Source organism: Balaenoptera ricei, chromosome X (assembly GCF_028023285.1).
Source record: "Balaenoptera ricei isolate mBalRic1 chromosome X, mBalRic1.hap2, whole genome shotgun sequence".
NCBI lineage: Eukaryota > Metazoa > Chordata > Mammalia > Artiodactyla > Balaenopteridae > Balaenoptera > Balaenoptera ricei.
The window spans coordinates 93854859-93882849 of record NC_082660.1 but is presented as its reverse complement, the minus strand read 5'-3'; the positions used below and the strand labels follow the sequence as shown (position 1 = coordinate 93882849).

At 43.2% G+C, this 27991-nt stretch overlaps 3 protein-coding genes across 9 annotated transcripts in view; 1 reads left to right on the top strand and 2 right to left on the bottom strand.

Annotated features, from left to right (window-relative positions):
• The window catches only part of LOC132356852 (phosphorylated adapter RNA export protein-like), a 68370-nt gene that overhangs the window by 3146 nt on the left and 37233 nt on the right, over positions 1–27991 (top strand). For 3 of the 5 annotated variants that reach the window (XR_009500128.1, XR_009500129.1, XM_059909984.1), the window contains exon 1: positions 24291–24490. The exons of the other annotated variants lie outside the window; for them this stretch is intronic. The gene's annotated coding sequence lies outside the window, so the exon portion shown is untranslated. Of the gene's footprint in view, positions 1–24290; positions 24491–27991 lie in introns of those variants that run through there. 5 annotated transcript variants of the gene reach the window in all.
• Positions 6143–8257, bottom strand: LOC132356851 (adenosylhomocysteinase-like). The gene is given in 2 exon segments (XM_059909982.1): positions 6143–7645; positions 7647–8257. Coding segments are annotated over 2 exon segments (1296 nt in total). The 5' UTR covers positions 8196–8257; the 3' UTR covers positions 6143–6898.
• On the bottom strand, positions 22997–24967 carry TCEAL1 (transcription elongation factor A like 1). 3 transcript variants are annotated; one of them, XM_059909988.1, is made up of 3 exons: positions 24907–24967; positions 24400–24467; positions 22997–24030 (listed from the first exon to the last, which is right to left on the bottom strand). In XM_059909988.1, exons 2-3 carry the CDS (start codon positions 24430–24432, stop codon positions 23539–23541), a joined length of 525 nt encoding a protein of 174 aa, XP_059765971.1. In that variant the 5' UTR covers positions 24433–24467; positions 24907–24967; the 3' UTR covers positions 22997–23538. The 3 variants fall into 3 exon arrangements, with proteins under 3 accessions (XP_059765971.1, XP_059765972.1, XP_059765973.1); XM_059909989.1 differs by having other exon boundaries at positions 24878–24955; XM_059909990.1 differs by lacking the exon at positions 24907–24967 and adding an exon at positions 24730–24753.

Sequence of the window (27991 nt, the reverse complement as noted above, 5' to 3'; positions counted from 1 at the left end):
TAGTGATTTTGAGTTTTAAGGTATCTTAGCCAATGTCAGTATTTCATGCCACATCACCAAGAAATTAATACGAACCTGTGTGGATGTGATTGGGCAAAACCATACATGTGGTCGGTGTAGCAAAAGACCAGGAGTGCATTTTTGATAAATCATATCGTACGTACTTATAGGGCAGCAATGGGAGCCAAGACTAAAAAAAGTATCTTGGAATCAGGTAATGAAGTGGGAAATAGCATCAAATGCTGGCAAGTAGCTGGTGTTAAACCACCATGGTATTAATTTGAGCTGTAAAATTTGTTCATGGTTCCCTAAACATATGAAAGGCAATAGAGTGTAGCATTAGTTCATTAGCATTAGAATCAGACAACCCTAGTTTGAATCCTAGAGCTTCTACTCACTACACTGTGAAATCTTACTAGTAATTAATCATACATGGAAGTGACTGAGAAACACATGAATAAATTATCCAATTAAACCCAAACTAAATGTAATTCCAAGTCAGCTTCCCCTCAGCTTGATCCCAGACATGCCCACCTCCATCTCACTGTTGCAGGAAGGGGGATGCCTTCCAGGGCCCAAGAGTGGGCTCTTATCTAACACTTGGAAAGGAATTGTCCGAGGAGACACACGTGCTGACAAAGCAAGAGACTTTTATTGGGAAGGGGTGCCCGGGTGGAGAGCAGGAGGGTAAGGGAACCCAGGAGGACTGCTCTGCCACATGGCTCGCAGTCTCGGGTTTTATGGTGATGGGATTAGTTTCCCAGTTGTCTCTGGCCAATCATTCTGACTCAGGGTCCTTCCTGGTGGCGTGTGCATCGCTCAGCCAAGATGGATCCCAGTGAGAAGGATTCTGGGAGGACATATGGACTGGCGTCTCCTGTCTCCTTTTGACCTTTCCCGAATTCTTCCAGTTGGTGGTGGCTTGTTAATTCCGTGCTCCTTACCAGGACCTCCTGTTTAAGATAACTCATGCAAGTGGTTACTATTGGGCCTGGCCAGAGCGGGCAGTTTCAGTCAGTGGTTCCCCTAACAACTCCCCCCTGAGAGACTTCATACTCAAGATAGTTCTTGGGAGTTGGGGCAGAGGTCTCTTTCTTCTGTAACTATTTCCTGCTGAGAGTGGGCATAGTCCTGCCTAGTAGAGTAGAAGTCTCTCTCCACCTGATCTAAATCGAGGTATTCTGTGCCCGAAACCAGTATTCACCCTCATGGTAACAACAATTTAGCCTGAAACTGTTGAACCCTGTCGGAGATGAAACAGACAGGGGCCAAACAGGAAGTCTAACTGGATGGTCATCACTGGGCCCAGAAAAAGAAGGCAAAATCTGCAGGATGTGTGACTTTCTTCTGATTGGTCGGTGGCAAAGTAACAGGACATTGCTCCAGGAATCTTGCACTCAGCTTGAAGTTACCATCCTCCACCTGGGTGGGGGCCTTAGTTCCTGCAGAAGAACTCAAAGGTATTGCTATGCATACTCCTTAGGAGGAGCCAGAAGCCTGTCCCAAGGCTGTACCACCACTTGACTCCCCTGTTTCTGTATCCCCTCCCTTCTCTGATTAGCAACTGTTTGAATCTGCCCTTTGGAATTCAGGGATGGTCAAGGAGGCTGAATGAAGTCTAAATCCTACAAACAAGAAACAGGGGACACAGAAAGGATTTGTACTCCAGAGCCCCACAGAGTCCTGCTCAGTTTCAATTCAGGGAACTGGATGATGATGGCTCTGGCCACTTCCTGCTAAAATGGGGCATAGTCCTGCCTCAATTTGGAAAATAGACACTGAATCAGAAATATTTCTGAGTTCCGAGTTCTGGATCTGAGTCTTGTATGATTAAAATCTCAATCCCTTGGTCTGCCATTTTAGTGTAACAGACCCAATTAGAAGTAGTTGGAGGAGTGACAACTGGAATTTTAATAGGAAAAATAAATCTCATTTCATTTCAGGAAAGTAAGCCTGAAACCCAATCTGGACCAGCACTTTGGGGAGACTTGTAGCCAGGTAGCCAGTTGTCTACTTTTATCTAAGTAGGTTTTAACTTTTAATGTGGTATTAACACATAGATAACAGGTGCTATTGGTCATCATACATGTCTCTTCTGTTTGTTAATGTATGATCTAAAGCAATTTCATTGTCTAAAAATGTAATAGTTACAAGACGAGACCTTTAAAAAGTAAGGTTGCAGTTACCAGCTGCCAGCTGACATTGTTTTGAGAATGGCTGGTGGCATCCAATTCTGACACAGCTCAGAAAACTCAGGTTCTTAGCAATACAAGGACTTGTCTGAAATCACACCCATAATGTTACCTAGTTATTTCATTGGGTGTCTAAACCATAGCTGCTCCATTTTGACTTTTAATTGTAATATTCCCCTTATAGCCAAAGCAGATGTCACCGTTAATGATGTTAGTGTTTCTCTAAGTATGAGAAGATGCAAGAATTTGGGCTCATAAGATCTTCTCCTGAAAACGTCTAAGTAGCTAAAGGCCTGTTCTGCCAGGTTTTCTCAGAGCACAGAGTGCCTCATCCTGATCTACACCCTGAATTCCTTTCAGGGGATGTTGAAGGTCAGTGGCCGCAGTGGCCATTGACTTAACCCTTGCAGAGGCAGATGGCAATTTTCAGTTGGCAGAGCCCCTTCAGGGTCATAAGTTTGACCATGGTTTGTGGGGCATTTCATGACCATTTCGTCCCACGGTGCTAAGAATACCTATTCCCAGGTCTGGCGAAGATTTCACTGATAGGCCACTCAGTGTCCTGCTATTATTGGACTAGGCTTCATTAACAGTGCCACTAGTCTCCAGACCACCCGTCTCACTAGTCTCTTATGGTCCAGGAAAATATTCCCTCTTGTTGCTTCTTCCCGTATCTAGAATTACACCATTAAATCATTGATCTTATATGGAACTATATATCATCATTTTATCATAGGCTCAGTCACACATTTGGTAATGCAAGAAACAACAATTTTGTAAAACAGGCAGTATAAAAAAACAATATAGCTAGCAGATTAGTAAGGTCATAAGCAAGAACATAAGTCAAGAACTTCCATTAGGTGCAGCCCAGTATATCCTAGGTCATCTGACTTAGTCTGTTCTGTACCAATCCTTATCTTTAAGGGAAATTATATATTGGCATTGTCCATAAGGCACCCAGCCCAGTTTCCTAGTGTTACTAGACTGATTATCCTTAGTATGATTTAATTGTTCCCAACATATAGGAGCCTTAATTACCATAGTCTAGTGTTACATAGCTACATAAATCCATCCCATAATTGTGGGAGGTCTTATTCCTTGGCTGAAATTTTGCTTGTTGCTCTGATTGAGCCTGAGTAATAGACGAAAACTCATATTTATAGCCAGGGGGTCAGAGCAGGCATTATTAATTGGCCAGGTGAGGGGATTCCATCTAGTAATATCAGTAGTGACCTGAACATGACTATAATTTTGCTTTTAAAGTAAATTTCCTCAGAGCCAACCAGTTAGAGCCCTGAAGTGGAGAAATTCACCAAGGTAACCCAGAAGTACTAGATACATGTAATTGGCCACAAACCGAACAATTGGATTGATTTTTAAAACTAGCATAGGATCGTGCTCATGATAGGAGAACATTTGATTCATATGCAAGGGTCCAAGAAGTCAAGAAAACATTATAAATGATCGTACGAGTCAGGTTGAGGATCTTGAGCAAGCTGTCTACTTCTGATGTGGTCTTCTTTGCATCCTAGCCTGAGTGTAGTTTCTCCTCTGTTTGAGCACTGTTTCAAGGTGATTTTGAGGTAAACCATCCTCTCTACAGGCCAGTCCAGTGCGGGGGCCCTTTGTGAGTGGAAATTAATCCAAGAGTCAATTCCCTTCAGTTTCACCGTGCTTGAGCTAGTTAAAGAGCACCTGATAAGGATCCTTCTGCCCAGGGTAGAGAAAGTCCTTTAAATTATGTCTTTTCCAGCATGCATAATCCCCTGGTTGCAGGTCGTGGGGCATCTGATCTTCATCCAAAGATAGATTATTGAGATAAGCTTCAGAAACAAACTTAGCATGTCCTTCAATTAAACTTTACATTAATATAACATAACAGCAAGGAACTATCTGGGAGGTGAGTCTTAGTAAATACAGACCTCCGTAAACAAAACTGGAATTTAATATTCACTGAAATGTAATTTTTCTCTCTAAAATTACCCTTGTTTTTACAAAATATAACCAAATTAAGACTAGTTTGTTTGCAAAATAACTCTGGTCTTAATAATCTTGGCCTGATGATTTATATAACTATAATTGATCATATAGGCATTTTGCTTGCTGAAACTTTTATAAGGAGTCTCAGACTGGACTTTTAAAAGACCTCTCAGGGCTAGGAAATTCCCACCAAGAGCTTATCACAGATTTTGCCTCATAGATCTAGGTGAATTCCTCCCTTTTCAAGGTTCCCAAAATACCTTGAGATTTCTGTACCTGTTAGTGAGGTAGCCTTCCTAATTTATCTGATAAAGCTGCTGGGAACCTAAGAGTTTTCAATCTCTGGAGGAAGCAGATAGAGAGAAAAGATAAATGTTTCAATTCTGCTGACAAAGGTATAATTTACCAAATTATTGTAAGTCATAATTAGTGTAAGGGGAAGGTTTTCCTTACACCTGGAAAACACAGATTTAAACCAGTAATTTTTCAGATAGAAACCATAAAAATTATAACCATATTCACCAGTTCACTCAGTCCTATGTAACTAATCCTTTTTGTTGACAGCTTTATGAAGCCATCAGGTTTCCCATTAGAATTCTTCAATTTCTTACCCAGTTCAGCATTATGGTCTGAAAGTCAGAAACTTGTATTTATCCAAAAGTCCTTTCTATAAATCTTCTTGAAGAGGAAGCATTTTTGCAAAGGCTTCAGAGTGAAATCATAACTGTCTATAATGACAAAAGACTTAAGAAGGCACGTTTAAATCTGATTACAATGCAATTGACAAAGTAACTTGGTTACTGCTGTGACATACAACACTTTCAGATAATAACTAGAGTTATGACTGATAACATTTTACCAGGACATATCAGATTTTTAGGAACTCCATATAACCTCTAGAATATCTATATTAGTAACATTTACCATACAATATAGCCTAAGAAGGTTTATTACTTATTTGATAATACTTCCCATGTAATTTAACCTACCAAATGAACCTAATTAGTTTAATATCTCTCACTGGGATGTTTCAGGGGCCCTCTGAAGCATCCCAAAGTTAGCTAGAGGTCAAAAGAACTTCATTAGAATTTGATTTAGGAAGTTTTGTCTAAAAATATCAAAAGGGTTTAGAACACTCAATCAGATAGGATCATAGGTCACTGTGAAACAACAGTTATTCACTTAGCCAAAATAACAATAAAAGATTTCAAAGGCAAATGTAGAACAGATCACTTAAAAGGTAAAGAAACTCAAAATCTGTTATCAAAGGCAGTTCAACATCTTAAGAAAACTTGTCCTCTTAACAGAGAGAAAAGCCAAATTCAAGTTTTGTACCAACTTACCTTTAAAATTCATTTACTTGGGACTTCCCTGGTGGCGCAGTGGTTAAGAATCTGCCTGCCAATGCAGAGGACACAGGTTTGAGCCCTGGTCCGGGAAGATCCCACATGCTGCGGAGCAACTAAGCCCGTGCACCACAGCTACTGAGCCTGTGCTTTAGGGCCTGCGAGCCACAACTACTGAGCCCGCGTGCCACGACTACTGAAGCCCACGTGCCCTAGGGCCTGTGCTCCTCAACAAGAGAAGCCACCGCAATGAGAAACCTGCGCACTGCAACAAAGAGTAGCCCCTGCTCACCGCAACTAGAGAAAGCCCGTGTGCAGCAACGAAGACCCAACGCAGCCAAAAAAAAAAAAAAAATTCATTTACTCAATCAAATTTATTTTAAACTCAGTCAGTCCTGACCATGCACAAAACTCTTCTCAGGATCCACTTTCCACAAACCTTTTCATCACTTTCTGTATCCAGCACTTTATTTTTCCATTCAGAAACAGGCAGCCCTAAGTCAAACCTACTTCCTTTTCCCTTAATAAAATGCAACTCCATTCCTCATACCCTCTTTACTGAAAACATACATCCTACTTTCCTATTGTATACTGAAATGTTTTCTTATTATTTCTATTATTTTTTTTTTAGGCACCAAAATTTTTATTAACCCACCTTCTTGCTCTCTTTTAACATTATAAACCAAATTAATCTCTTTTTGACCCAGAGTTGTGATGGGAACATCAAGTTACAATGCACTTTTATGTTTCTCTGGCCCCTCTCAACCTCTGGCTGTCACTTCTCTCGTCCTTTCTTGGCTATCCCTTAACAATATATTCCAACCCCTGTAAAATAGGGACTAAAAGTACCAACCCCATTGTTCTGAGGTTTAAGAGAATGCCAAGCACTAAGCCGGGCTCTCAGGAGCATTCAAACTCCAAAAGTTCCTCCACACCCTTTGACATAGCTCCTTCTCATCTGTCATGGGCTGAGGAACCAATGAACCTGTAAACCAAGAACATGAGTATAAAGTCCATAGGCCAAGTGAGGGCCTGGATGGTAAAGTGCATGGGCTTTGTGAACACCACTGCCAACTTCCAGCCTAAGGAAGGACTGACTAAGTGAGCAGTTCCAAAACCCCTGAGCTCATGGCTCCCTGTGGGTAACTCCCGTGTACCTCCATCGTGACCAGGGCTTGAGGAGGGACTTCTCAATTCCCCCTGCCACACTTGGAACAGTATGAGGGATGCAGCAGAGGCCAAAGACTGAGTGACTAGCCCCAGGGAGTTGATGGGGAACATTATCAAACCAGTCTCAAAGGTGGTGCCATTTGCTCTTGGGGAGGAGAGGTGGGACCCAGGCAAGGACAGCAGCTGGAAGGCAAAGGGCAGGCCTGGTTCTCAGTAGCGGTAGTGATCAGGTTTGAAGGGGCCATCACAGTACATGCCCAAGTACTGGGCCTGCTTCTCAATCAGCTTGGTCAGCTTCACATTCAGCTTGCCCAGGTGGGCTTCAGCCGCTGCTTCATCCAGCTTCTTGGGCAGGAAGTGGACCCCGACAGGATACTTGTCTGGGTGGGTCCACAGCTTAATCTGTGCCAGCACCTGGTTGGTGAAGGAGTTGCTCATCATGAAGCTGGGGTGGCCCATGGCGCAGCCCAGGTTGACCAGCCGGCCCTCGGCCAGAATGATGATGTGGCGCCCGTTCTTCAACAAGTAGCGGTCCACCTGGGGCTTGATGTTAACGTCCACAGTGTTCTCGTTCAGCCACTTGACGTCAATCTCCACGTCAAAGTGTCCGATGTTGCACACAATGGCGTCATATCTCATCTGTTCAAAGTGCCGGCTGAGGATGATGTCGATACAGCCCGTGGTGGTGACAAAGATGTTGCCCTCCTGACAGGCCTCATCCATGATGGTCACCTCATAGCCCTCCATGGCAGCCTGAAGCATGTTGATGGGGTCGATCTCTGTGATGATGACGCGGGCCCCGAAGCCCCTCAGGGCCTGGGCACAGCCCTTGCCCACGTTGCCATAGCCCGCTACCACCGCCACCTTGCCCACAATCATCACGTCTGTGGCCCGCTTGATGCCATCTATGAGGGACTCCCGGCAGCCATAGAGGTTGTCAAACTTGCTCTTGGTGACAAGAGTCGTTGACGTTGATGGCAGGCACCTTTAGGATCCCGTTGGCCATCATCTTGTACAGGTTGTGGACCCCCGTTGTGGTCTCTTCGGAGATGCCTCGGATGCCTGACAGGAGCTGTGGGTACTTGGTGTGGATGAGGTTGGTGAGGTCACCACCATCGTCCAGAATCATGTTGAGGGGCCCGTCCTTGAAGTACAGCCTCTGCTCAGCGCACCACAGATACTCCTCGTCTGTATCACCCTTCCAGGCATACACTGGAATGCCAGCCTTGGCAATGGCAGCTGCTGCATGGTCCTGGGTGGAGAAGATATTGCAGCTGGACCACCGCACCTCAGCACCCAGGGCAACGAGGGTCTCAGTGAGGACAGCTGTCTTCACGGTCATGTGCAGGCAGCCGGCAATGCGGGCGCCCTTCAGTGGTTTGGAGGCCGAGTACATCTCCCGCATGCGCATCAGGCCCGGCATCTCATTCTCTGCGAGGTCCAGGGCCTTGCGTCCCCAGGCGGCCAGGCTGATGTCAGTTACTTTGTAAGGCAGCTTGTCCGACATGCCGGCGGCGTTTCCGCACGGAGTGATGGACACGGGCGAAGGGTCCCGAGCCGCGGGCTGGGGACAGGCGCAGGTGGCGGCGCCGGGTAGGGCTATTTCTATTATCTTTAATTACATGTTTAAATTAGAATCCTCTGCTTAATTTCTTGTGAAAACTAAGAAGTAAGCAATTATGAACTGTCTTTTACATTAGCATTCTGTAGATTGGTGAACATAAATACCAGTGATAATTTTTTTTTTTTTTTGGCTGTGTTGGGTCTTCATTGCTGACCAGTGATAATTTCTAAAAACATTTGCTTTCTTATAGAGAACATCTCAGGGTTGCACCAAACATATTCATTAATAGTCCTAAATACCTTTAGTTTCTCTGTTTAGTAATTGATGTCTCAGTATCTTACTTTATTTGGGAAATACCCAGCTATTCAACAAACTTCCATCATTTAACTTAATTTAACACAACTCTAAAATTTCACGTTACCAAATATCTGGAGAGATCATCCCCAAGTAGACATTCCTAAAAGTTCACCCAAAACTCTTATCTCATTTGCATTTTCTTTCCTTAAAAGTTTCTTCACATCAAGTTACTTTCCTTGCTGACAAATTTGTAACAGATATAACAAGATTTTATTTAGCTTATATTAAACCTAGGCACAGTAAAGGTATTACACTTAACGTTGGTGACTCTAAAGACATGTTTATATTAATTAGATCAACAAACTTAAACATTAATACCAGGTATTAATTTAATACTGAATATTTCCCAGTTCACGTGAACCTGAAATTCATTTAGCTTAATTTCTCTCGTATTTAGAATTGTTTGATTTGTAAGCGCTTACTTTTCTTTAAGCCAATTAAATAGAGCTCATTTACAAATTAACCTCAGCAATATTATCCAAAGACAAAGACACATACTGAGACATATATATATCTAGACAGACACAACGAGAGATGTAGCTTCATTTTCTAAACTTAGTCATGAATCAGATATCACAATATAAAATTCACTAGTTTATAAGTAACAGTTGGAATAAGTAAAATTTTTAAAGGCTTCTTCCCGTTTTTCCCTCAGTCTCAGGAATTAGAGATGGTCTAGATAAGTGTTCCTGAGATCCCTGGTCTGAAGGCACAGGGAGAGAAAATCAAGTTCTCCTAGTAGGACTTGTTCCCGCAGGGTCAGAATTCTGAAAAGACGTTTGATCAAGCTTGCTTTTACTAACTGTATATGCAAAAAGAACCAGTTTTGGAACCAGTTTTCAAGAGTTTTACCTAAACCAGCTTTCTCTGGAGTCTAAACAATATGGTGACCACACAATGTTATCCCATTTCACAAGGCAGAATGGCCATCACAAATCATAACACAGAACACAAAGTATAAAACACACACAGGCCCGGCTGTACTAATCAGACACTCCCTTAAATACAAGATTGCAGTCTGTCAGAAAAGCTCCTACAGAGACACAGAACTTCAGATCCAAGTACTAACAGAGTAAAGGGAAATATCTCAGGTCTTCAAAGATTTTGATGGTAGGAAAGGAGGCCAGGTTGAAAGAAAAGGGGAAGTAGGGGGGACAAAAGGGGTGGCCTTACGGACGTCTCCTGCCAACTGCAGACACCCAGGCATTACGGGACTTTTCCCTGTGCTTCCAGGAAGGGAGAACAGGAACTCAGCCCTAGCAGAAACCAGAGACCAGAACCAGAATTTGAGTTCTCTGCCCACCGGAGGTGATCAGGCTCCGACCCTCAGATCAGGCTGAGGCCCTTAAGCCAGACTCCTGCGTCCAGGACGGGGACAGAAGAAAAAAGGGTAGGATAGGAGGGGTTGAAAAGAGGAAAGGGGAAAGAGGTCAATAACGTCTCTTGTTCCTTACCCGGTCAGGGCACTCTGGCCAGTCGTCCGCGTCAGGAGGAGACCAGGGACAAAAGGGTCCCAGTTGCACCTGCTGGGTCTGGTCCATCACAGGGCGAGCTGGTTCCGGAGTACCCCAAGTGGTGAGAATGTCAGTCGTAGTGAAGAAGAGGCCCCACCAGAGTCGCCATTTGTTGCAGGAAGGGGGACGCCTTCCAGGGCCGAGAGTGGGCTCTTGTCTAACACTCAGAAACGAATTGTCCAAGGAGACACACGTGCTGACAAAGCAAGAGACTTTATTGGGAAGGGGCAGCCGGGTGGAGAGCAGCAGGGTAAGGGAACCCAGGAGGACTGCTGTGCCACATGTCTCGCAGTGTCGAGTTTTATGGTGATGGGGTTAGTTTCCAGGCTGTCTCTGGCCAATCACTCTGACTCAGGGTCCTTCCTGGTGGCCTTCCTGAATTCAGACCAGACTGAAAATTTATAAATCTATATTTATAAATACTATATGGACACAATTTTATAAATCTGCTTTTGATCTCATTTACAGATGAAAAAATAGAGACAGAGAAAGATTAAATATATTGCTAAGTTCATCTAGCAAGCCAAGAAAGAGACTGGCCCTGGAACACACATCCGTGGACTTCCGGTTATTCTTACTAGATTCCTTGACTGGCTTATATGATTTAGGAGGGACTTGCTCCCCACATCTCACCTTCTAGAGGTTTTCAGAATATGTTACAGGGATCTTCCCTTAGTGAAAGCTGCTTACAGAGAAATGGGCTCCAGCCATGCTTACAAGCAGCGAGGGTGGGCAGCACAGGCCTTTTCAGGGAACAGGAGCTGAAGGTTCCAGAAGGCAGGCAGGGCAGCCATGCAGGCAAAGGGGGAAGGCAGTCAGCCCTGGCAGCTGCTGCCATGACAACGGTCTTCAGGGGTGTGGCCTTTCTCTGGGGGATCTGAGGAAGCCCAGGGTGGGTTTCTGGTTCGGGGATTCCTGCTCCCTGGTGAGGCTGTACTTCTGTGGCAGATACAGAGTCCCCCTGCCCTCTGAGTGCCTCTCCAGCACAGACCCCATGGAGGTCTGGTTTCCCTTTGCCGGGCCCGTCTGTCTGGACTTGGAGTTGAGGAGTTCTGCCCTCTCCAGCCCAGAGGTTCCCCCTGCTGCTGCTGCCTCTGCATTCTTTCCTAATGACACCCATGGCAGTACTTTGGTCTCAAGACTTGCTGCCTGGGACTGCAGCAGGCTCTGTCCAGCCTGGGGCTCTCAGGCTCACCTCCCCCACCCCCGCCCTGGGGGAAATAGCCAGGTGGGAAATGCAATGACAAGAGCCCCTCTTTTCTGCTTCTGGCCTCATCCTAACTGAGCCTAGACAGACAGACAGACAGACAGACACACACACACACACACACACACACACACACAAATTACACACACACCGTGCATATACCCAGAGAAACAAGCAAGGGACTCTGAAGAGAGGTGGGGTGGCAACTCAGGCTGCTGGGAAACACTCAGGGACAGGGAAGTCTGGTCCAGACCTGGGCTGAAGGGAGGCAATACCTGGCTCTGGGCTGGGCAGGACTCAGGCTGTCACTGGCTGGAGGGCTCTGGAGGCTGGGAGCCTTCTACCCCTCTCCATGCCTCTCTTTGTGTCCTCCTCCTTCTCCCTAAAAGGTGGGGTCAGGGGCTGTGGTGAACGAGGTCCCTTGCAGCTCTAGGATGCTCTGACTCCACACTGCCCACCGCGGTGAGGTGAGAAGGGGCTTCTCTTAGGAACACCATTTGGCCTGAGTGGGGGCCTCTCCAGACTGGCTGCTGCTGCCTTTCCCAGAATCCAGCTGAGCTCAGAGCACAGAACTCTTCCCTCCTGGGCCAGAGCATACTCACAGCCTTACTCACTCTTGGCCTCAGGGACTCTCAAAAGGGTCCAAAACAACCTTAGTTGTTGAAGTTGGGGTGATAGAGGTTGGAATAGAGGACACAGAGTCACAATCTTGTATATATGGTTCACCGAACTTATATTTAATGAGTGTTTGTTCTATCCTGTGTCCTATATAGGCCGACAAATAAGACACAAATGTCCCCACGTAGATCACTGATTTATATGGGAGATAGACATCTAAACATAGTTTTAACACGTGACGATAATAAAGTCTGATCACCTGGTGATTTAGGAACACCGGGAAAGAACACCTAACTCAGCTTTCCCTGATGAATGTCAGGGAAGTCTTCTAGGATTAAGTGATACTTTAGTTGAATTTTAATGATTGAATAGGATTTTGCTTAACAGAGAAGGGGAGGGCAGTCTAGACAGAAGGGGCATCAGGAGAAAGCTTGAGGCAAAGGCATGGAGGTTTGGCCTCAAAGATCTGACTGGACCAGACCAGTCAAAGTCTAGCAAGAATTCAGATGACAGATGTCCATTACAGAGGCCAGTTTAACAGTGTACCCCATGACTCCACAATTCCACTTCTAGTCACCAATCCTAGAGAAATATTTACACACATGCACAAGGAAGCAGGCACAAAAAAAAGTCATTGCAGCATGTTTGTAATAGCAAAGCATTGGAAACCACCTAAATATCATCAAGGAATAAACTATAGTATATTCACACTGCAATATATGCAGCAGTTACATATGAACTAGATATAGATCTAATGTGTGCTTTTTTCAACACACCAAGCAATTAACAACTCTGACACTGAGGGAGTGTCAGATCCCACGGGTTAAGGGCTCAGTCCCATAAAACTGTGCCCTCCCGCTCTTCAGATGCCAACCTTAAGTCCAGGTTGTCACCTGTGCTTCCGACCGACCAGTCATAGATCAGAGGTTCCCATGACCCCCCTCCTCCTCGGGTTCAATGCACTTGCTAGACTGGCTCACAGAACTCAGAGAAACATTTACTTAATGTTTTCCAGTTTATTTTAAAGAAATGAGATGGATAGCCAGATGAAGAGGTGCAAAGGGCGAAGTCCCGAAGTGTCCTGAATGCATGAGCTTCTGTTCCCAAGGAAGTGGGGTGTGCCACCCTCCCAGCATGTGGATGCATTCACCAGCCTGGAAGCTCATCAAATCTTGTTCCCCTTCCCAGAGGTCCTTGGGGCTGAAAGTTCCAATTTCTGGTGACTAGCCCCATCTTGAGGCTATCTAGGGGCCCCACCCCCTTAAGCTTAAGCTCAAAAGGGTCTGTCTCCTTATGAATGACAAAAGACACTCCTATCATTAAGGAAATTCCAAAGCTTTGAAGACCTCTGTGCAAGGAACTGGGGACAAAGATCAAACATATTGCTTATTATACCACAGAAGGTAATAACCTAGATAGATTTCCAAGACATGCTGGAATGAATAAAAGAATCTTTTGTCGAATGAAATGTAGGGTATGACGCCATTTGTGTAATGTCATTCAAATTCTATGAATATGTGTGTTTATATGTGTGTGAATTGTTCCTTCTCGTGTGAATTATTTCTCCATATACTTTGCTCATTTTCTATTGGTGAGTGGAGATTTATATTTTTCAAAGATATCTCAGATCTGTAATATATGTTTTAAATATTTCATCCCAGTTTCTCATGTGCCCGTTAATATTCTTTGAGATTTTTCTAACTTTAAAGATTTTAAAAGAGATAATTCTTTATTAATTTTTCTGATTGCAAAAGCATTCTTGTGGTTAAAAAAAAAATTCAAACTTAACAAGAGTGGGGCATGAGAGTGGGGTAGTGTTCACAACTTTTCTGAATTCCAAAAGGTGAATGCCCCTAGACTCAGCAGTAAGACAGAAGGTGTGAAATTTTGGAGCAAGCAAGGCATAATGGTTAGGAGGCCTGATTTAAGAGTCAGACAAATTTAAGTTCAAATACAGGTTTCTCCACTTATTGATTGTGTGACCCTATATAAGTCACCCAAACTTTCTGAGTTTCAGTTTCCTCATCTATAATAAGGATGAATGCCTTCCTCAAAAAGTTGTAAGGATTAAAGATCCCACAGGTAAAGTACCTGGCCCAAAGTAGGTTCTTGCTCGTTTTGAATTCTTTCCCCAACTCCAAACAAAGCTAGTGCTCTTCCCTCTACCTTATGCTTTTTGGGGGGACCTGTCCATTCATGTGGCCTTCAGACATAAGCCTCTGAAATCAGAGAACAATTTTATCTTCACTATAGACATTACCGTCAAGGGGTGTGGTTGACGGAATGCCCATGTGGATGAATGTCATGGCACATGTGCAAAGAAAAGTAAAGGAATAAATAAAATATATGCTATATAAGATATAACGACAAACAGGGACTTCTCTGGTGGTGCAGTGGTTAAGAATCTGCGTGCCAATGCAGGGGACATGGGTTCGAGCCCTGGTCGGGGAAGATCCCATGTGCCGTGGAGCAACTAAGCCCGTGCGCCACAACTACTGAGCCTGTGCTCTAGAGCCTGCAAGCCACAACTACTGAGCCCATGTGCCACAACTACTGAAGCCTGCACGCCTAGAGCCCATGCTCCTCAACAAGAGAAGCCACTGCAATGAGAAGCCCGTGCAGCAACGAAGACCCAACGCAGCCATAAATAAATAAATAAATAAATAAATAAATAAATAAATAAATAAATAAATTTATATATTAAAAAAAAGATATAACAACAAACATATAAATGAATACATAAAGGCATCTGAATGTATAATATATAAATATATAAAGTAATATACATATATACTATATAAAAAAGTAAATTGACAAATTATATAAAAGGAGATATATGTACACATACAACGTAAGTACATGCATGTTGTAGGGGAGGAAAAATAATTTTCCCTCTACCCTTCTAGGGCCTTGGCTGAGACACCCCTCTGTCATAAAAGATTAACAGGAGAAAAGCAAACAGAAGTTTGACACCACGTATACCTCCTGTATACATAAGAGATACCCAGGAAAACTGAGTAATTCCCTGAAATGGCCCAAACCACCACCTTAAATGCCATCTTCAGCTAAAGACAAAAGAAAGTGTTTGGGGGGAGGGGCTGTTATGGGAGGCTATCAAGTAGAATACAAAACCTCAAAGACATTTAACAGGACTAGAATCTGAAATCCACACAGGTGCATTATAGTTTCCACTGAAAACATAATTTTACTCTCTACAGACACCCCCATTTCTATCAGAGATAATCAACATAAGACTAATTTGTTTGCAAAATAAGTCTAGTAAGGGAAATCTTTGTAAGAGTGTCTCCCTCTTGGTACCAGGAAGAGGAGGATGACAAAATCTCTAGAAATTCATGGAGAAGGAGCAAACAAAGCTACATAACAACCACGCTCTTGTTTACTGTGCTTTGCCTGATAACGAAACCATGCCCCATAGGGTTAACAGAAGCTGGCGCCTAAACAGAAATCCTTGAGTGTGTCTTACAGAACAGCAGATAAGGGAACAGCTTGTTAAAAAACCCTCTGCTTGTAATCTGCCTGTACTGATTAAGCTTGCTTTAGATATTTTTTTTCTCTTTTTTTCCCCTTCTTTAATTGCATACCCTCCAAGCTTAGGTAATATATCATAAGACTTCTTAACTACCCCTACAGATAAAGCCTCTGACGTATGGGTCACTATAGTAACGAGGCTTAAGTTGTTTTCCAGGAACTTGGAGTAGGTCCTGTCCAGTTCAAGCTGGCTAAAACTGGTTGGGACCACCAATCCTAAAACCAGGCCAGCGCTGCCGGTATCTGATGAAGGACCTTTTAACATCAGAGGGCTGAAAACTCCACCCTTAGATCATGCTAAACACCTCCATTTTTTTTTTTTTTTTTTTTTTGTCATGAGACATTCCACCAAGCTTTATTAAAGGAAAAGCAAGGATGAACATCTCTCTCCAGGTACATTTTATTGGTGTTTGATACCCCTGATGCCATGGTCAACTTTCCACTTTACCCCTTCCTTGACTCAGATTTTCTACTCAGTTCATCTATTTTCAGATTTTTGCCTAAAAGGAAAACATTTCTACTACATACCATCCTCAGTAAGAAGGTAGAATTCGATATACACTGTTTTGCTTTACAAAATCTTTCAGAAACTCACTGACTTTCTAAGTTTTGGGATATTGCTTTAAAAGTACTTAGGCGTTTTGTTTTGGTCTTATTCATCACACTCATATAAAGCTATAGAATCATGCTTGGTAGTGTCACCCGATAATATGAAGATTGATAGAAGTCAGGAGGGAAGCTACCTGTCGTTTTGTACAGGCTTAGATGGACCATGGCCTGTCCTATTCTGACATAAAACATTCCCAGAGGATTGTCTTTCAGGACCCAGAAGAAAAACTATTTACTATTTATTATCACCCACCAAACTGGGAAAAGCCTTGACTTTTATTTTTTACTTTTTTATTTATTTATTTATTTTTAACATCTTTATTGGAGTATAATTGCTTTACAATGGTGTGTTAGTTTCTGCTTTATAACAAAGTGAATCAGCTATACATATACATATATCCCCATATCTCCTCCCTCTTGCGTCTTCCTCCCACCCTCCCTATCCTACTCCTCTAGGTGGTCACAAAGCACCGAGCTGATCTCCCTAGCACCTCCATTTTTTAACATACATCCCATGAAGAAGCACATAACTCAGATATGCCTGCACAGAACACTAATTACCTAACCTTTTCCCTACCTCCAATCACCTTTCCCCATGCCTAAGACCACTCTGCTTCTTTATCCCATAAATATCTCAAGCCCCTCGACATTGGGAAGGTAGATCTGAGACTTGTTCTCCTGTCTCCTCACATGGCTGCCTTGTGAATAATCTTGTCCTCTGCTATAAAACCTCAGCATTTCATCATTTGGCTTGCTGAACATCAGGCAAACGAACCCGGTTCAGTAACAGTAACCGCCCGAGACTGCCCCCACCCCCACCAACATCTTTTGTCTTTAGCTGAAGATAGTATTTAAGGTGATGGCTTGGGCCATTTGGGGGAGCTACTCAGTTTTCCTGGGTATCTCCTATTTATACAGGAGGTATACATGGTATTAAACTTCTGCTTGTTTTTCTCCTGTTAATCTGTCTTTTATTAACAGCAGATCTCAGCCAAGGCCTTAGAAGGGTAGAGTGAATTATTTTTCTTCCCCTACACAGTTAAAGCCTTGTTAATATAACCAATGTTTCTAACTGTGTCCTGTTACAAGAACGGATTCTTATTGAACCAATGCGAATAACTACATTGCCATGAAAACTACCCAGTAAGTTTCCGAACTCTGGAGGGATCAGACAGGGAGAAAAAGTAATTGTTTCACCTTTGTTCATAAGGGTATACTTTACCAACTAGCTGTAAATCATAGATAGCTTAAGAGAAAATAAAAAGAGGTTTCCTTAACTTTGGCAAACAAAACATTAGAGAACCAAGATGTTTCAAAGTCATAAAAAATTAAAATCATCCTCGTTAGTTGATTCAATCCCACGTAAATTCACTCTTGTTGATCTTGATCTTTTGTTAGCAGTCTTATGAATCCAGTTGTGTTTTTTTTTTCCCACACACACACTGTATTTTATTTTTAAGAGAGAAATAAACTGACACTAAGCATTGTAAATGGATGACCACAACAAAAGCAACAATGATTGCAATTACCAAACACGAAACACACTCATACTATGTCATAATATTGACAATGAATCCAGTTTTTTCATTAGAGTTCTATAGATTCTTACCCAGTTCAGTGGTATGATGTGAAAGTTATCAGAAATCTGTACTTCTCAGAGTCCTTTTCATGAATCTCCTGGAAGTTGAAGCACTTTTGCAAAATCATCAGAATAAAACAGTAACTATCTATAAATGACAAGAGACTTTAAAATGGCCATCGTTAAAGATCTGATGAGAGTACATTATAATGCAATTGATAAGGAAATTCGGTTATTTCTGTGACACAATATTTTAAGATAATAACTAGCATTATGACTGATAACATTATACCCGGACATATCAGAAGTCTAGAATTTTCATGCAATTTCTGGAACACTTATATTAGTAACATATACAAATATAACCCAAAGAAAGTTTAAAATATCAAATAAGCCTAATTAGTTTAATATCTCATTTTTTTTAAAGGAGAGAGAACAAATCTTTTGAGATTTTCCGGGGCCCTTTTGGAAAATTCCAAAATTAGTTTGAGGTCAAAAAGACTTCATTTAGAATTTGATTTGGGGAAGTTAGTCAAAAATAAGAACGTGGACGCTTGACTAAAAAGGATCACAGATCATTATGAAGCTACTTAATTTCCATCTAACCAAAGTGAAAAATGATTTTAAAGGCAAATATTGAGAAGACTTGGTTTTAAGTAATCAAAGACCTGATGATAAAGACAATATGAAGCATAGAAAACTACCTTGGTAAGACACAAAATCTTTGCTTTCTAGGCAGATTATTTAAAAGGTAAAGAAAAACCTTTCACAATCTCTTATCATGAGCAGACTAATAGTCCATAAAACTTTTTCCTTATACCAGGGAAAAAGAAAATTAAGTTTCAGTTTTACATAAGTACACTATTGATACTAAAGCTTATTTTTTTAAAACCCTTATAATAAATTCATTCAATTTTAGCCAGCTTAACTACACAAGGTAAGATTATCTTCTTCATCAAGCGGTGTGGTTGATAGAATGAATACCCATATGAATGTCATGGCACGTGTACAAGGAAAAATAAAGGACTAAATAAAATATATGCTATATAAGATATAAATACAAATATACATATGAATACATAAAAGTATTTAAATGTATAATATATAAATATATAAAGTAATATACATATATACTATATAAAAAGTAAATTGATGAGTATATAAAAGGAGATATATATACACACAATGTAAGTACATGCATGTTAATATTAGTTATTTTCTCTGGGTAGAGAAACTATAAGTAATTCATATCTTCTTTTATACTTGTCTACATTTGCAGATATTTTCTAGTAGAAACATGTAACTTCCATAATCAGAGAAAAAGTGAAAATAGTATAAGATCACTCAGTTTAAACACACACACTTGCACAAACACACTTATCTTGACTTGAGACAGGGAAAAACCATCTAACTATAGGTTGCTTCTTGTGCCACCTCACCCCCAGGAAGAGGCTGATACTGTGTCAGTCCAGTGTGAGTCAGGATTGAGGTCTTCTCCCCTATCACCCAATAGTTTCTCTCCTTCCCGCTCTCGTTAGCTGTTTTCTGCTCGCAGTCTGGCTATGGCCACCAGATGGCGCGCTTACCTCTAGTTTCTAAATACTCTTCAAAACGTATTATCTTGGTAGAGGTCTAAAGAAAAAGTTCATTTTTCACACACAGACTATGATTCAGTGAATTCAGTAGAATCGCACTTCTGTTTGAAAAATATATATTTATAGGAAAGGACAGAAGGATATACAATTGGATTCTTGCTTACTATGCACCGGGTACCACCAACCAAAATCCGTATTTCCATGCCAATCTCTTTTCCGAATTCTAGACACATATATAACTGCCTACTGGACAGTTCTACCTGGAAAAAGATAATAGTGTGGAAGCTCACCCAAATGCACAAACCAACAAGGATACCATACTTAGCAAGTCTAAATCAATTATTCCCTAAGCCCCAGAAAGCTACAATCTAAATTGGAGGCAGTGTGGCACAGTGGGGAGAACACAGAACTTGATTCAGACAAATCTGAGTTAGAACACAGGGTCTACTTCTTATTTATCTGTATAATCTTCCTCATTTGTAAAAATAATTGAGTTTATATTTCTGAATGGGAGAGGGAGGAGTCTCTGGGCATTTTGCAAGAACCCTGAACCTGATCCCTCTACCCTGCCTCACCAGAGGGGCTCCCACTCCCAGGCACTGTCTCCCAAGGGCTTGGGCATCCTGCTTAGCAGACAGCTCTCTCCAGGGTCCTGGACCCTCAATGCTTTCTGCTCTGGAGTTGGCCAGGCAAGTAGCTTCTTGGACACGTGATGGGGATATCAGCCTTCTGTGTGGGCAGGGAAATGGTGAGGGGGCCAGAGAACCAGGCTCCGGATGCTGCTGACCCTCCACCATCAACGCCTCCAAAACATCTTCACACCAATCCACAGCCTGACTGCCCTGACCTCCAAGTCGTGGGCTAGGCCTGCAGTGCATAGGGGTGTTCACACAGGAGGTGCCACCCCTTTTCTCCTGAGCTGTGAGACCACGTGCCTTTGAAGCTCCCTTTACCTGGGGGCTCCCGTGCCTCTGGGCCTGGGCTGACGCAGACCTCAGGAGCGCCGCACCAGGCACACACAGACCTAAAGTCACCGCAGAACCACTCAAACAGGCCAGGGCACACCTGAGGCCCTTCTGGGAATCTGAGCAACGTGAGTGGGAGAGGGATGGGTGAGGTCGTGTCTGAGGTCTAACCCCATTTCAGGGGGGCGACTTCACTGGACTCTGACAGAAGGGCCAGCCCCTTCTGCTTCAGCCCCAAGTTACCTGGTCAGGCCCAGCCAGGTCAGACATCTGTTTGCTCAGAGACTGTCCCGACCAATGTTTCCACTTGGGAACCCTTGGGCTTTATCTCCTCCCCTATAAAAGGTTCCCCAAAAGAGACAGGGAAAAGGAAAGAGAGGCAAAGCGCTCTGACCTGCAATGGGACAGTCGTTGTCCTCCTGGTGTGTATGTCCAGGACAGCCTGGCCTTTAGCCTAGAAGAGTCTGGTGCCTGCTGCAGGCTGGAGCAGAGAAACCAAAGTCAGACCACCCTGGAGAGGAGTATGGCTTGGGGGCGCCTTTCCACATCCTGCCCCAGCACCAACCCTCAGTGCCAGGGGGCTGGATTCATTCCATCCTATAAAGCTGGCAAGTGAGTTGCTGGACCCTCAACTCACTCCAGCCAGAATCCAGCCCAATCAGCATCCATCAGGCTACCATAACCTTGAGGAATGGTCTGGAGACATGAAGATCCCCCCTAATGGCATCACACAGTGAAAAAATTAAAAGCAAAATTAAGAGCACAGGACTGGCTTACCATTTTGAGATCTGATTACCAAAGGAGAACTTTGAATTTATTTCTGATGTACCTTACTCATATTGTAAGGAAGTAATGCAAGGCATTACATAATGTCAACCATAGAAAATACATCTTGCTGTTTTGTCATCTCTCTTAGGTTTTTATTCTGTGTATGGTCTTGCTTTGTTGCAAAAAAAATCTAAATTTTATGTAGTAAGGTTGATGAGGTTGTTTTTAATTCCTTATTTAAATATATGGTTGGACAAGCCTTTCACCTCCTTAATTCTGATATAATCATCTGTAGTTTCTTCTATTTATGTCAAAGTTTATTCTTACTAAAACCAGGAGTATATTGTATATAGATAGCAGTGTCTCTCCACCTTGTGTGCTCATATACAGGAAAGCAGATTTAGTGGGTCTGGGGTAGAGCCCAGGTCTCTGCTTACTTTAGAGGAGAAACACTGATACCTGAAATATTTGAATAATTTTAATGTTGAATTTGGGGAAAGAATCCCTCCCCCTAACGTGATCCCTTTGGAATTGCAATTCATGCTTTCTAGAGATGTGAACACACTGAAGCTAACATAGTCCATCAGACAGACTGGGTTCAGGACTGGGTCATAACTCAAAAATTATTAGCCACTATCTGTGTTTCTAGAATTAACATGATCAATAAAATAAAATCTTAGAAATCATAATATCTGATACAGACACATATATGTATATGCATATATATAGTACTTTAATTACTTACAAATCTTAGATTTTTAAAAAGCAGTTTAACAGAAATCATAACACCTGATACAGACACACACACACACACACACACACACACACACACACACACACATATATATATATATAGTGCTTTAATGACTTTTGCATGTTTCTTGTTGATGTGGGGTGGGGCAGAAGGGAAATGTCCTAGTTTGAGCTTGCCTTTTTTTTTTTTTAATATTTGTTTATTTTGGCTGCGCCAGGTGTTAGTTGCCGCACACGGGATCTTTAGTTGTGGCATGTGTGCGGGATCTAGTTCCCCAACCAGGGTTCGAACCCAGGCCCCCTGCATTGGGAGCAAGGAGTCTTACCCAGCGGACCACCAGGGAAGTCCCCGAGCTTAGGTCTTAATTTCCTCTTTAACTTATACATAGAGTAAGTCAGATGAATTGGTAAGGCAAGCCTGCCAAAAGCCCCTGGGAGAGAACTCACCCTAAGGCAAGTGTTGGGCAATTAAAACCATAGTTATCCTTGGAGATTATCTGGGAGGGGGTTCCAATTCTGAGCACAAAGCATTGTGTCTGGCTTACATATTCATCTCCGAGCCCAGGTCCCAGTGAACTCATGTTTGTGCCCAATGGAGAAAAGGGAAGCTTTTGGGGAAAAAAATAAATAGGAAAGACTATTCTGCTAAGAATTCTTTAAGACATAGAGGTCTAAGCAGCACTGGGATGGTATCCACCTGGACAGGTGTAATATTAAAGCTAGAGGAGGGGCATCCTTCATATATATGTTAAGTGACACAGTTCAGCTTTGGCCCAGCAGGGACTCCAGAGCAATGAGTAAAGCTTTGCACCTGGAGGACTCTGGCACCTCAGCTGTGATGGGGGCCATGGAAGGAGCAGGACCCAGGAGAAGGGGCAGCTGTACCCAGCAGACATGGCGGTATCTAAGGGAAGAGAATAGCAGGACAGGAATAGAATGTGGCACTCACCCAGAATTGCACAGGATTTGTGAGTGCAAACGAGACCTCCTTTGGGTACTATCCCCAGTATCTGAAGGGAATCTATAGGGGATGGGGTCCAGCATGTGCAAGTAGGGGGAAAAAATACAACTCACATGACCTTTACCTCATTTGGTTCCACAGCAGCCCTGTAAATTGTCCTATTCCTATTTAAATGGGAAAAGAATGACCCTTAAACAAATATGAGTACAGAACCTGGTCTACATTTCTACCTAAGAGATTCAGAAAAAAAACATCGGATTTAAGTTCTGTCAAGCATTTATTAAGTGCCACATTATCTTTATAAGTTGATTGACATTATTTTTAAATTGCTTTACAATTTTTCCATTATATTGGGGTTTTTTTTGCAACACATGTAAAATGTGTTCATCTTGAAAAAATGAGAAATTCGGATGCAGCAAAAATGAAAAACAAACAAATCACCTGTTATCCTACCACAGATAGCCACTGTTAAGCCTTTGAAGTATATACTTTCAGTTTTTTCTTTGCATATTAATATATAAATATACATTTTTTACAAAAATGAGATACTACATATACTTTTTGAAAATTGCTTTTTTCACTTCACAATATATAATGTACATCTTTCCATGCAAATAGAGAAGACTCACGATTGAAAGAGGGGGACTTGCGGATGGGGGGGGCAATTTTATGCCAGTTACAAGCAAAACACCTCAGATAAAGCCACGCAAAGTTAAGATTAGGAAGACGGGGTAAGGTATATGAGAAAAAGCAAACAAAGTTCAGGTGATAATACTCATACCAGGCAAAACAGAATTAAAGGCCGAACACGTTAAATAGGATAAGGACGGTTCCGCCTTGCCTTCCAATGCATGATCATCAATTTGTTTCGTACTCGCTTCATCTCTTCCATCTCCTCTGCTACCTTTATCATCTCCTCATTGCTTAAATTTCTGCCGTGTATGTCCCCTCTAAATTGCGGGCGGGAGCGAGCCAGCCTTTCTTTAAAGCTTCCCTCTTCTAGCTTATGTTTGCCCACTCCGCAAGGAGGCTGCTCCATGGGAGGGCGCTCCTCAAAAAGGTCCTTCCTAGACAGGCATTCCTGAGGAGGGCGCTCCTCGGACACGAGCATCTCGGGAAGGAGCTCAGGAAGGAGTTCCTCAGGAAAGAACTCCTCCTCCGAGGATTGCTCCTCCGAAGACGGCTCCTCCGGAGACGACTTTTCGGGAGAGTGTTCCACAGGAGGCCGCTCCTCATCCGCCTTGGGCGAGCTCTGTGGCTGCTCCTCAGGCTCTTGGCAGGCGTTTTCCATGTCCAGGATGGTCTTTTTAAAGCACGGTTATTCACAGGAGACAGGAAAGGCAAAGGCGAGTCAGAATACTCGCTGTCTGGACCAAAACCCCGCCCATGGGTTCCAATACCTGCCTCTTCCCGAGTCTGGGCCCGGGTACTCGAACCTACGCTAGCCGAGGGGCTCTTCGGCCCCCGGGACCCCGCCGCGTCTGGTCGTTCCCCCCCCACGCACCTTGTCACCCCCTCCTTCCGAAAGCCCACCATTTTCCCGGCAGGCCTTGCCACAGAGGCCTCTTCCGCTGGGGCCGGGGCGGGGCGGGCTGGCAGTGCCGCGGACCCGGCTCCCTCCAGCGCCCTCCCTCTCACCCTATCCCGGCCCGCTGTCCAACCCTTCCCCGACCTGGACCTCTCCCGGCGGCTGGCTCCTAGGCATCCTCTCCTCCAGGTGCCCCGCTGTGACCTGCGGAGCTGCAGACAGACGCCGAGACAGGGTAGGGGGCGGGGAGAGGGGATGAGGGAAGGACTGGCTCACACGTCCCTTTTACAGGCACCAGCTGCCTCCCCCTGTGTTCCCCTCCCACCCGCCCCATCTCAAAGCTCCGTTCTCCCCCTGACCCCCGCCAACCCCGCAATGCTCGCCATTTTTTTCCAGGCGGGAAGTGAAAGCGAAGGACTACTTAGAAGCTGTTTCTAAGTGTCCGTGTTTCCTTCCCGTGGGGAGCCCACTCACCTCCCCACCCCACCCTCTAGACCACCATTTTCTGCACCGAAATATGGGCGCGGGGGCGGGGCGGGGCGGGGCGGGGCTGGGCACGGGGGCAGGCCTGAACTCTGTGCCATCCCAATCCCAGGGGTTACTGGGCAGCACCGACACTTACACCGATTTAAGAGGGCGGAGGGGACTTACTTCCTTCTGTTTTTCCCCTCGACCAAAGGGCAATAGGAAGATGGTGTCTGGACAGGGAAAAAGGGCCAGGACGAGAGGGACTTGGGCAGACACAGGCTCTGGTCACGTGATGGCCGCGCGTCACCGCCAAGCTCAGATCCCCAGTTACCACTTTGACCGGCGGCGGTGGTGCCGCAAGCAGCCGATGTTTCCTGACCCCCTAACACACCAGACATCGTCGTCACTCACCTCTGTGTTTATATTTGCCTTTTCCTGGTTACTAGAGGCGGTCAGCATCCAGTCTTGAGGGTTATTGCCTCTTCCTCTCTGCCTCTTCCCCTGATAACACCTCTCTCCCTCATTCTCCTGTCATCAGCTACCAAGGCCCATTATTTCCCCTACAGTTCAGATCCTGTACTGAAATTTGACTGTTTCTCCTTAATGAGTCACTATCATATGCCACCTCTTCCAGGTTTAATCCACATCCATAACTCCATCATGTCCGTTTAGGCTCTATCAACATAGTTTTAATCTCTTGTCACTTTCATGGGAGATAAACTTTCACTTTTCCATGACTTCAGGATTTTTTTTTTGAGTCTCCAGACCTAAATTACAAATAGAAGCTCCAGTCTAAATTGGTAATCATTCAGTTCTAGAGCTCTAGAAAGAGTAAAGTTTGTGAAGTATCAATACATAAATCTAAAAAGACTGAGTACTTTGATTTTCATAAATCAAAATACACATTTGTGCATCTATGTACAAATAATTTGAAAACTTATTTATTATCTGAAATGGGAGCACTTTTGGTGGAGAGCATGGCATTATTATACATATGTATGTATGTATGTATTTATATTACATATGTACCGTATATATACTATTGAGTAATTATTATTTATAATAGAAGAAATAGATTTTGCTGGGGGTCTAAATCTTTAACCAGCAACCTACTGGTGTTGCTGGTTGAGGAAATTTATATCAATTCATTAAATCTGCAAATATTTGGGTCCTAGGACTGCTATACCCAAAAAGATAGATTCAGCACAGAGGACATTCATATTAAACTATGTAATAATTCTTTGGAGCACACACAAAGTAGCAGGATTAAAATCATGCTAACACAGTTGTTCTTACAAGCATGTACTTTTGGATCTAATGGTGTTTTATGATCTTAAACTTCATGCCTGCATCTCACATCAGCCTGGATGCTACTTTGTCATGCAGATTGCCTTTCTTCCAGAGAGCAGACTATACCTCTCCTTATAATTTACACTTTCAGGGTAGGTGGCCATCAGATCTGTGAGGATCCTGGGCTGTCTAGTAAGTTTCCAAACAGAAATTCATACGTGGAATTTCCCATTTTAAGAGCTTTTGGTCACTTTTCTCCAACATCTAGTTTACTTTGTGTTGAGATAGCAGCATGACAGATAGATATTAGTTCACCTTTATATATTTTCCATAACTGTTTTACCTTTCAATTCTTCAATGATATGTGTCTTTTAAACCAAGTTTCACTATACCTTCTTTATTCTTTTCACCAAGGGTTGGCTTTATCATTTGTATGGTTTCTTTCCAAGAGGAGCCCCATTTATTCATTCTTCATTTTTATCCTTTTTTTCTCACATCCTGTGATGGAGAACTCACTACCTTAAGAGATACTCCAGTGAAATTTCAGACAGTTCTAATCATTCAGTGTTTTTTTTTCCCCCTTTGAGCTGAAATCCGCCTCCCTGTAGTTTATGCACATTGGTCCTGGTTCTGCCCTCTGGAGTGTTACAAAACAAGTGTAAAATAACAAAAGTGCCTTTTACCCTTGACAACCTGACACTGCCAAAGTTAATGTTCTGGTTCTTTCCCCTGCCCATCTGTGAGATACACTGGGCAATATATTTGACCTTTCTGTGACTCTACTTCCCATCTGCAAAATTGGAGGCAAAATAGTACCTACCTCATAGGATTGGTAAGAAGAATAAATGAGTCAGTATGTGTAAAGGACCTGGAGTAGTGCTAGTAACAGTAATAATAGTATGACAGTACTAGTAATACTACTAATTATCATTCTTTTATTATTAACATTAATTGAGCCCGTGTGCCAGGCATTGCACTAAGCACTATCTCATATACTATCTCATTTAATCCTTCAACAGTTATGCTCTCACCAAGACTGCTTTTTTTAGGTTTAACCTCACCAGTTGTTTCAGCTCCTTCTGACGTGATATATTTGTTCACAGTCACTCACCATCCTACATGCTCCTGAATTTGTAAATGTCTGAAAACACTGAATATTCTTCCTGGTGTAGCATGGAGTGATCTTACCACACCCTTCATTCTAGAATAGCCACGATACATCTACAGATGCATCCTAAGATGTAGTAGATTTTGTGGATGCCATATAACACAGTTGAATCCACTTTAAGTTGCAGTCAACTGAGATCCCCAAATCCCTGTTAATGCACTTCTGTAAATCAGTTTACTTTTAAGCCAAGTGCAGAAGCTTGTATTTTTCTGGGTTAAATGTTGTCTGTTAGATTCACTCCCTCATTCTTTGTATTCAGATTCTGTCATTCAGTACATTAGCTACAAAATATTAATTTACAGCACACCATTAGTACTAAATGGGATGATAAATTCAGCAAGCTCAGGAAAGATCTAGAGGAGATCTTCAGCAAAGAGCTCTGACTCCAAATGAAAAAATTCCTTTTCCCTTTGGGTGTGGCAGCCAGGAGTACGCTCTGCCAGGCCAGCTCCCCTCCTTTCCTTTCTCAGGGTGGAATTACCTTCTGCTGCTGCTGATAGAAGACATAGTTGCCTCTGAAAGCTCCCAAACCAGTATAAATTAACCCTTGATGAGCACTTGGTAAACATGGGGGGCAGACAAGGGAGGTATGAGGAACTAGAACCGGAAAGAAGGAATGAAGACAGTATCTTCGTATTGGCTCTAAGTCTCTGCCTGACAATAGCTGATTTGAGATTCCCTTGAGAGAAAGGGCTCTCAAGAGAGCATAAGGTGAAGGGGGTTCTGCCACGGCGACAACCATTTGGTACAAAGGGAATGTGGTCTGCTACTTGGCTGCATGTGGGGGGAGGGAGGGTGGTGACGATGAAA

Bases quoted from the DNA above. Each gene is read 5' to 3' on its own strand.
- TCEAL1 (XM_059909988.1), bottom strand. From the start codon at position 24,432: ATGCCTAGGAGCCAGCCGCCGGGAGAGGTCCAG. The intron at 24,031-24,399 runs GTCGGGGAAGGG...TGCTTTAAAAAG, and splicing joins AGCCGCCGGGAGAGGTCCAG to ACCATCCTGGACATGGAAAA.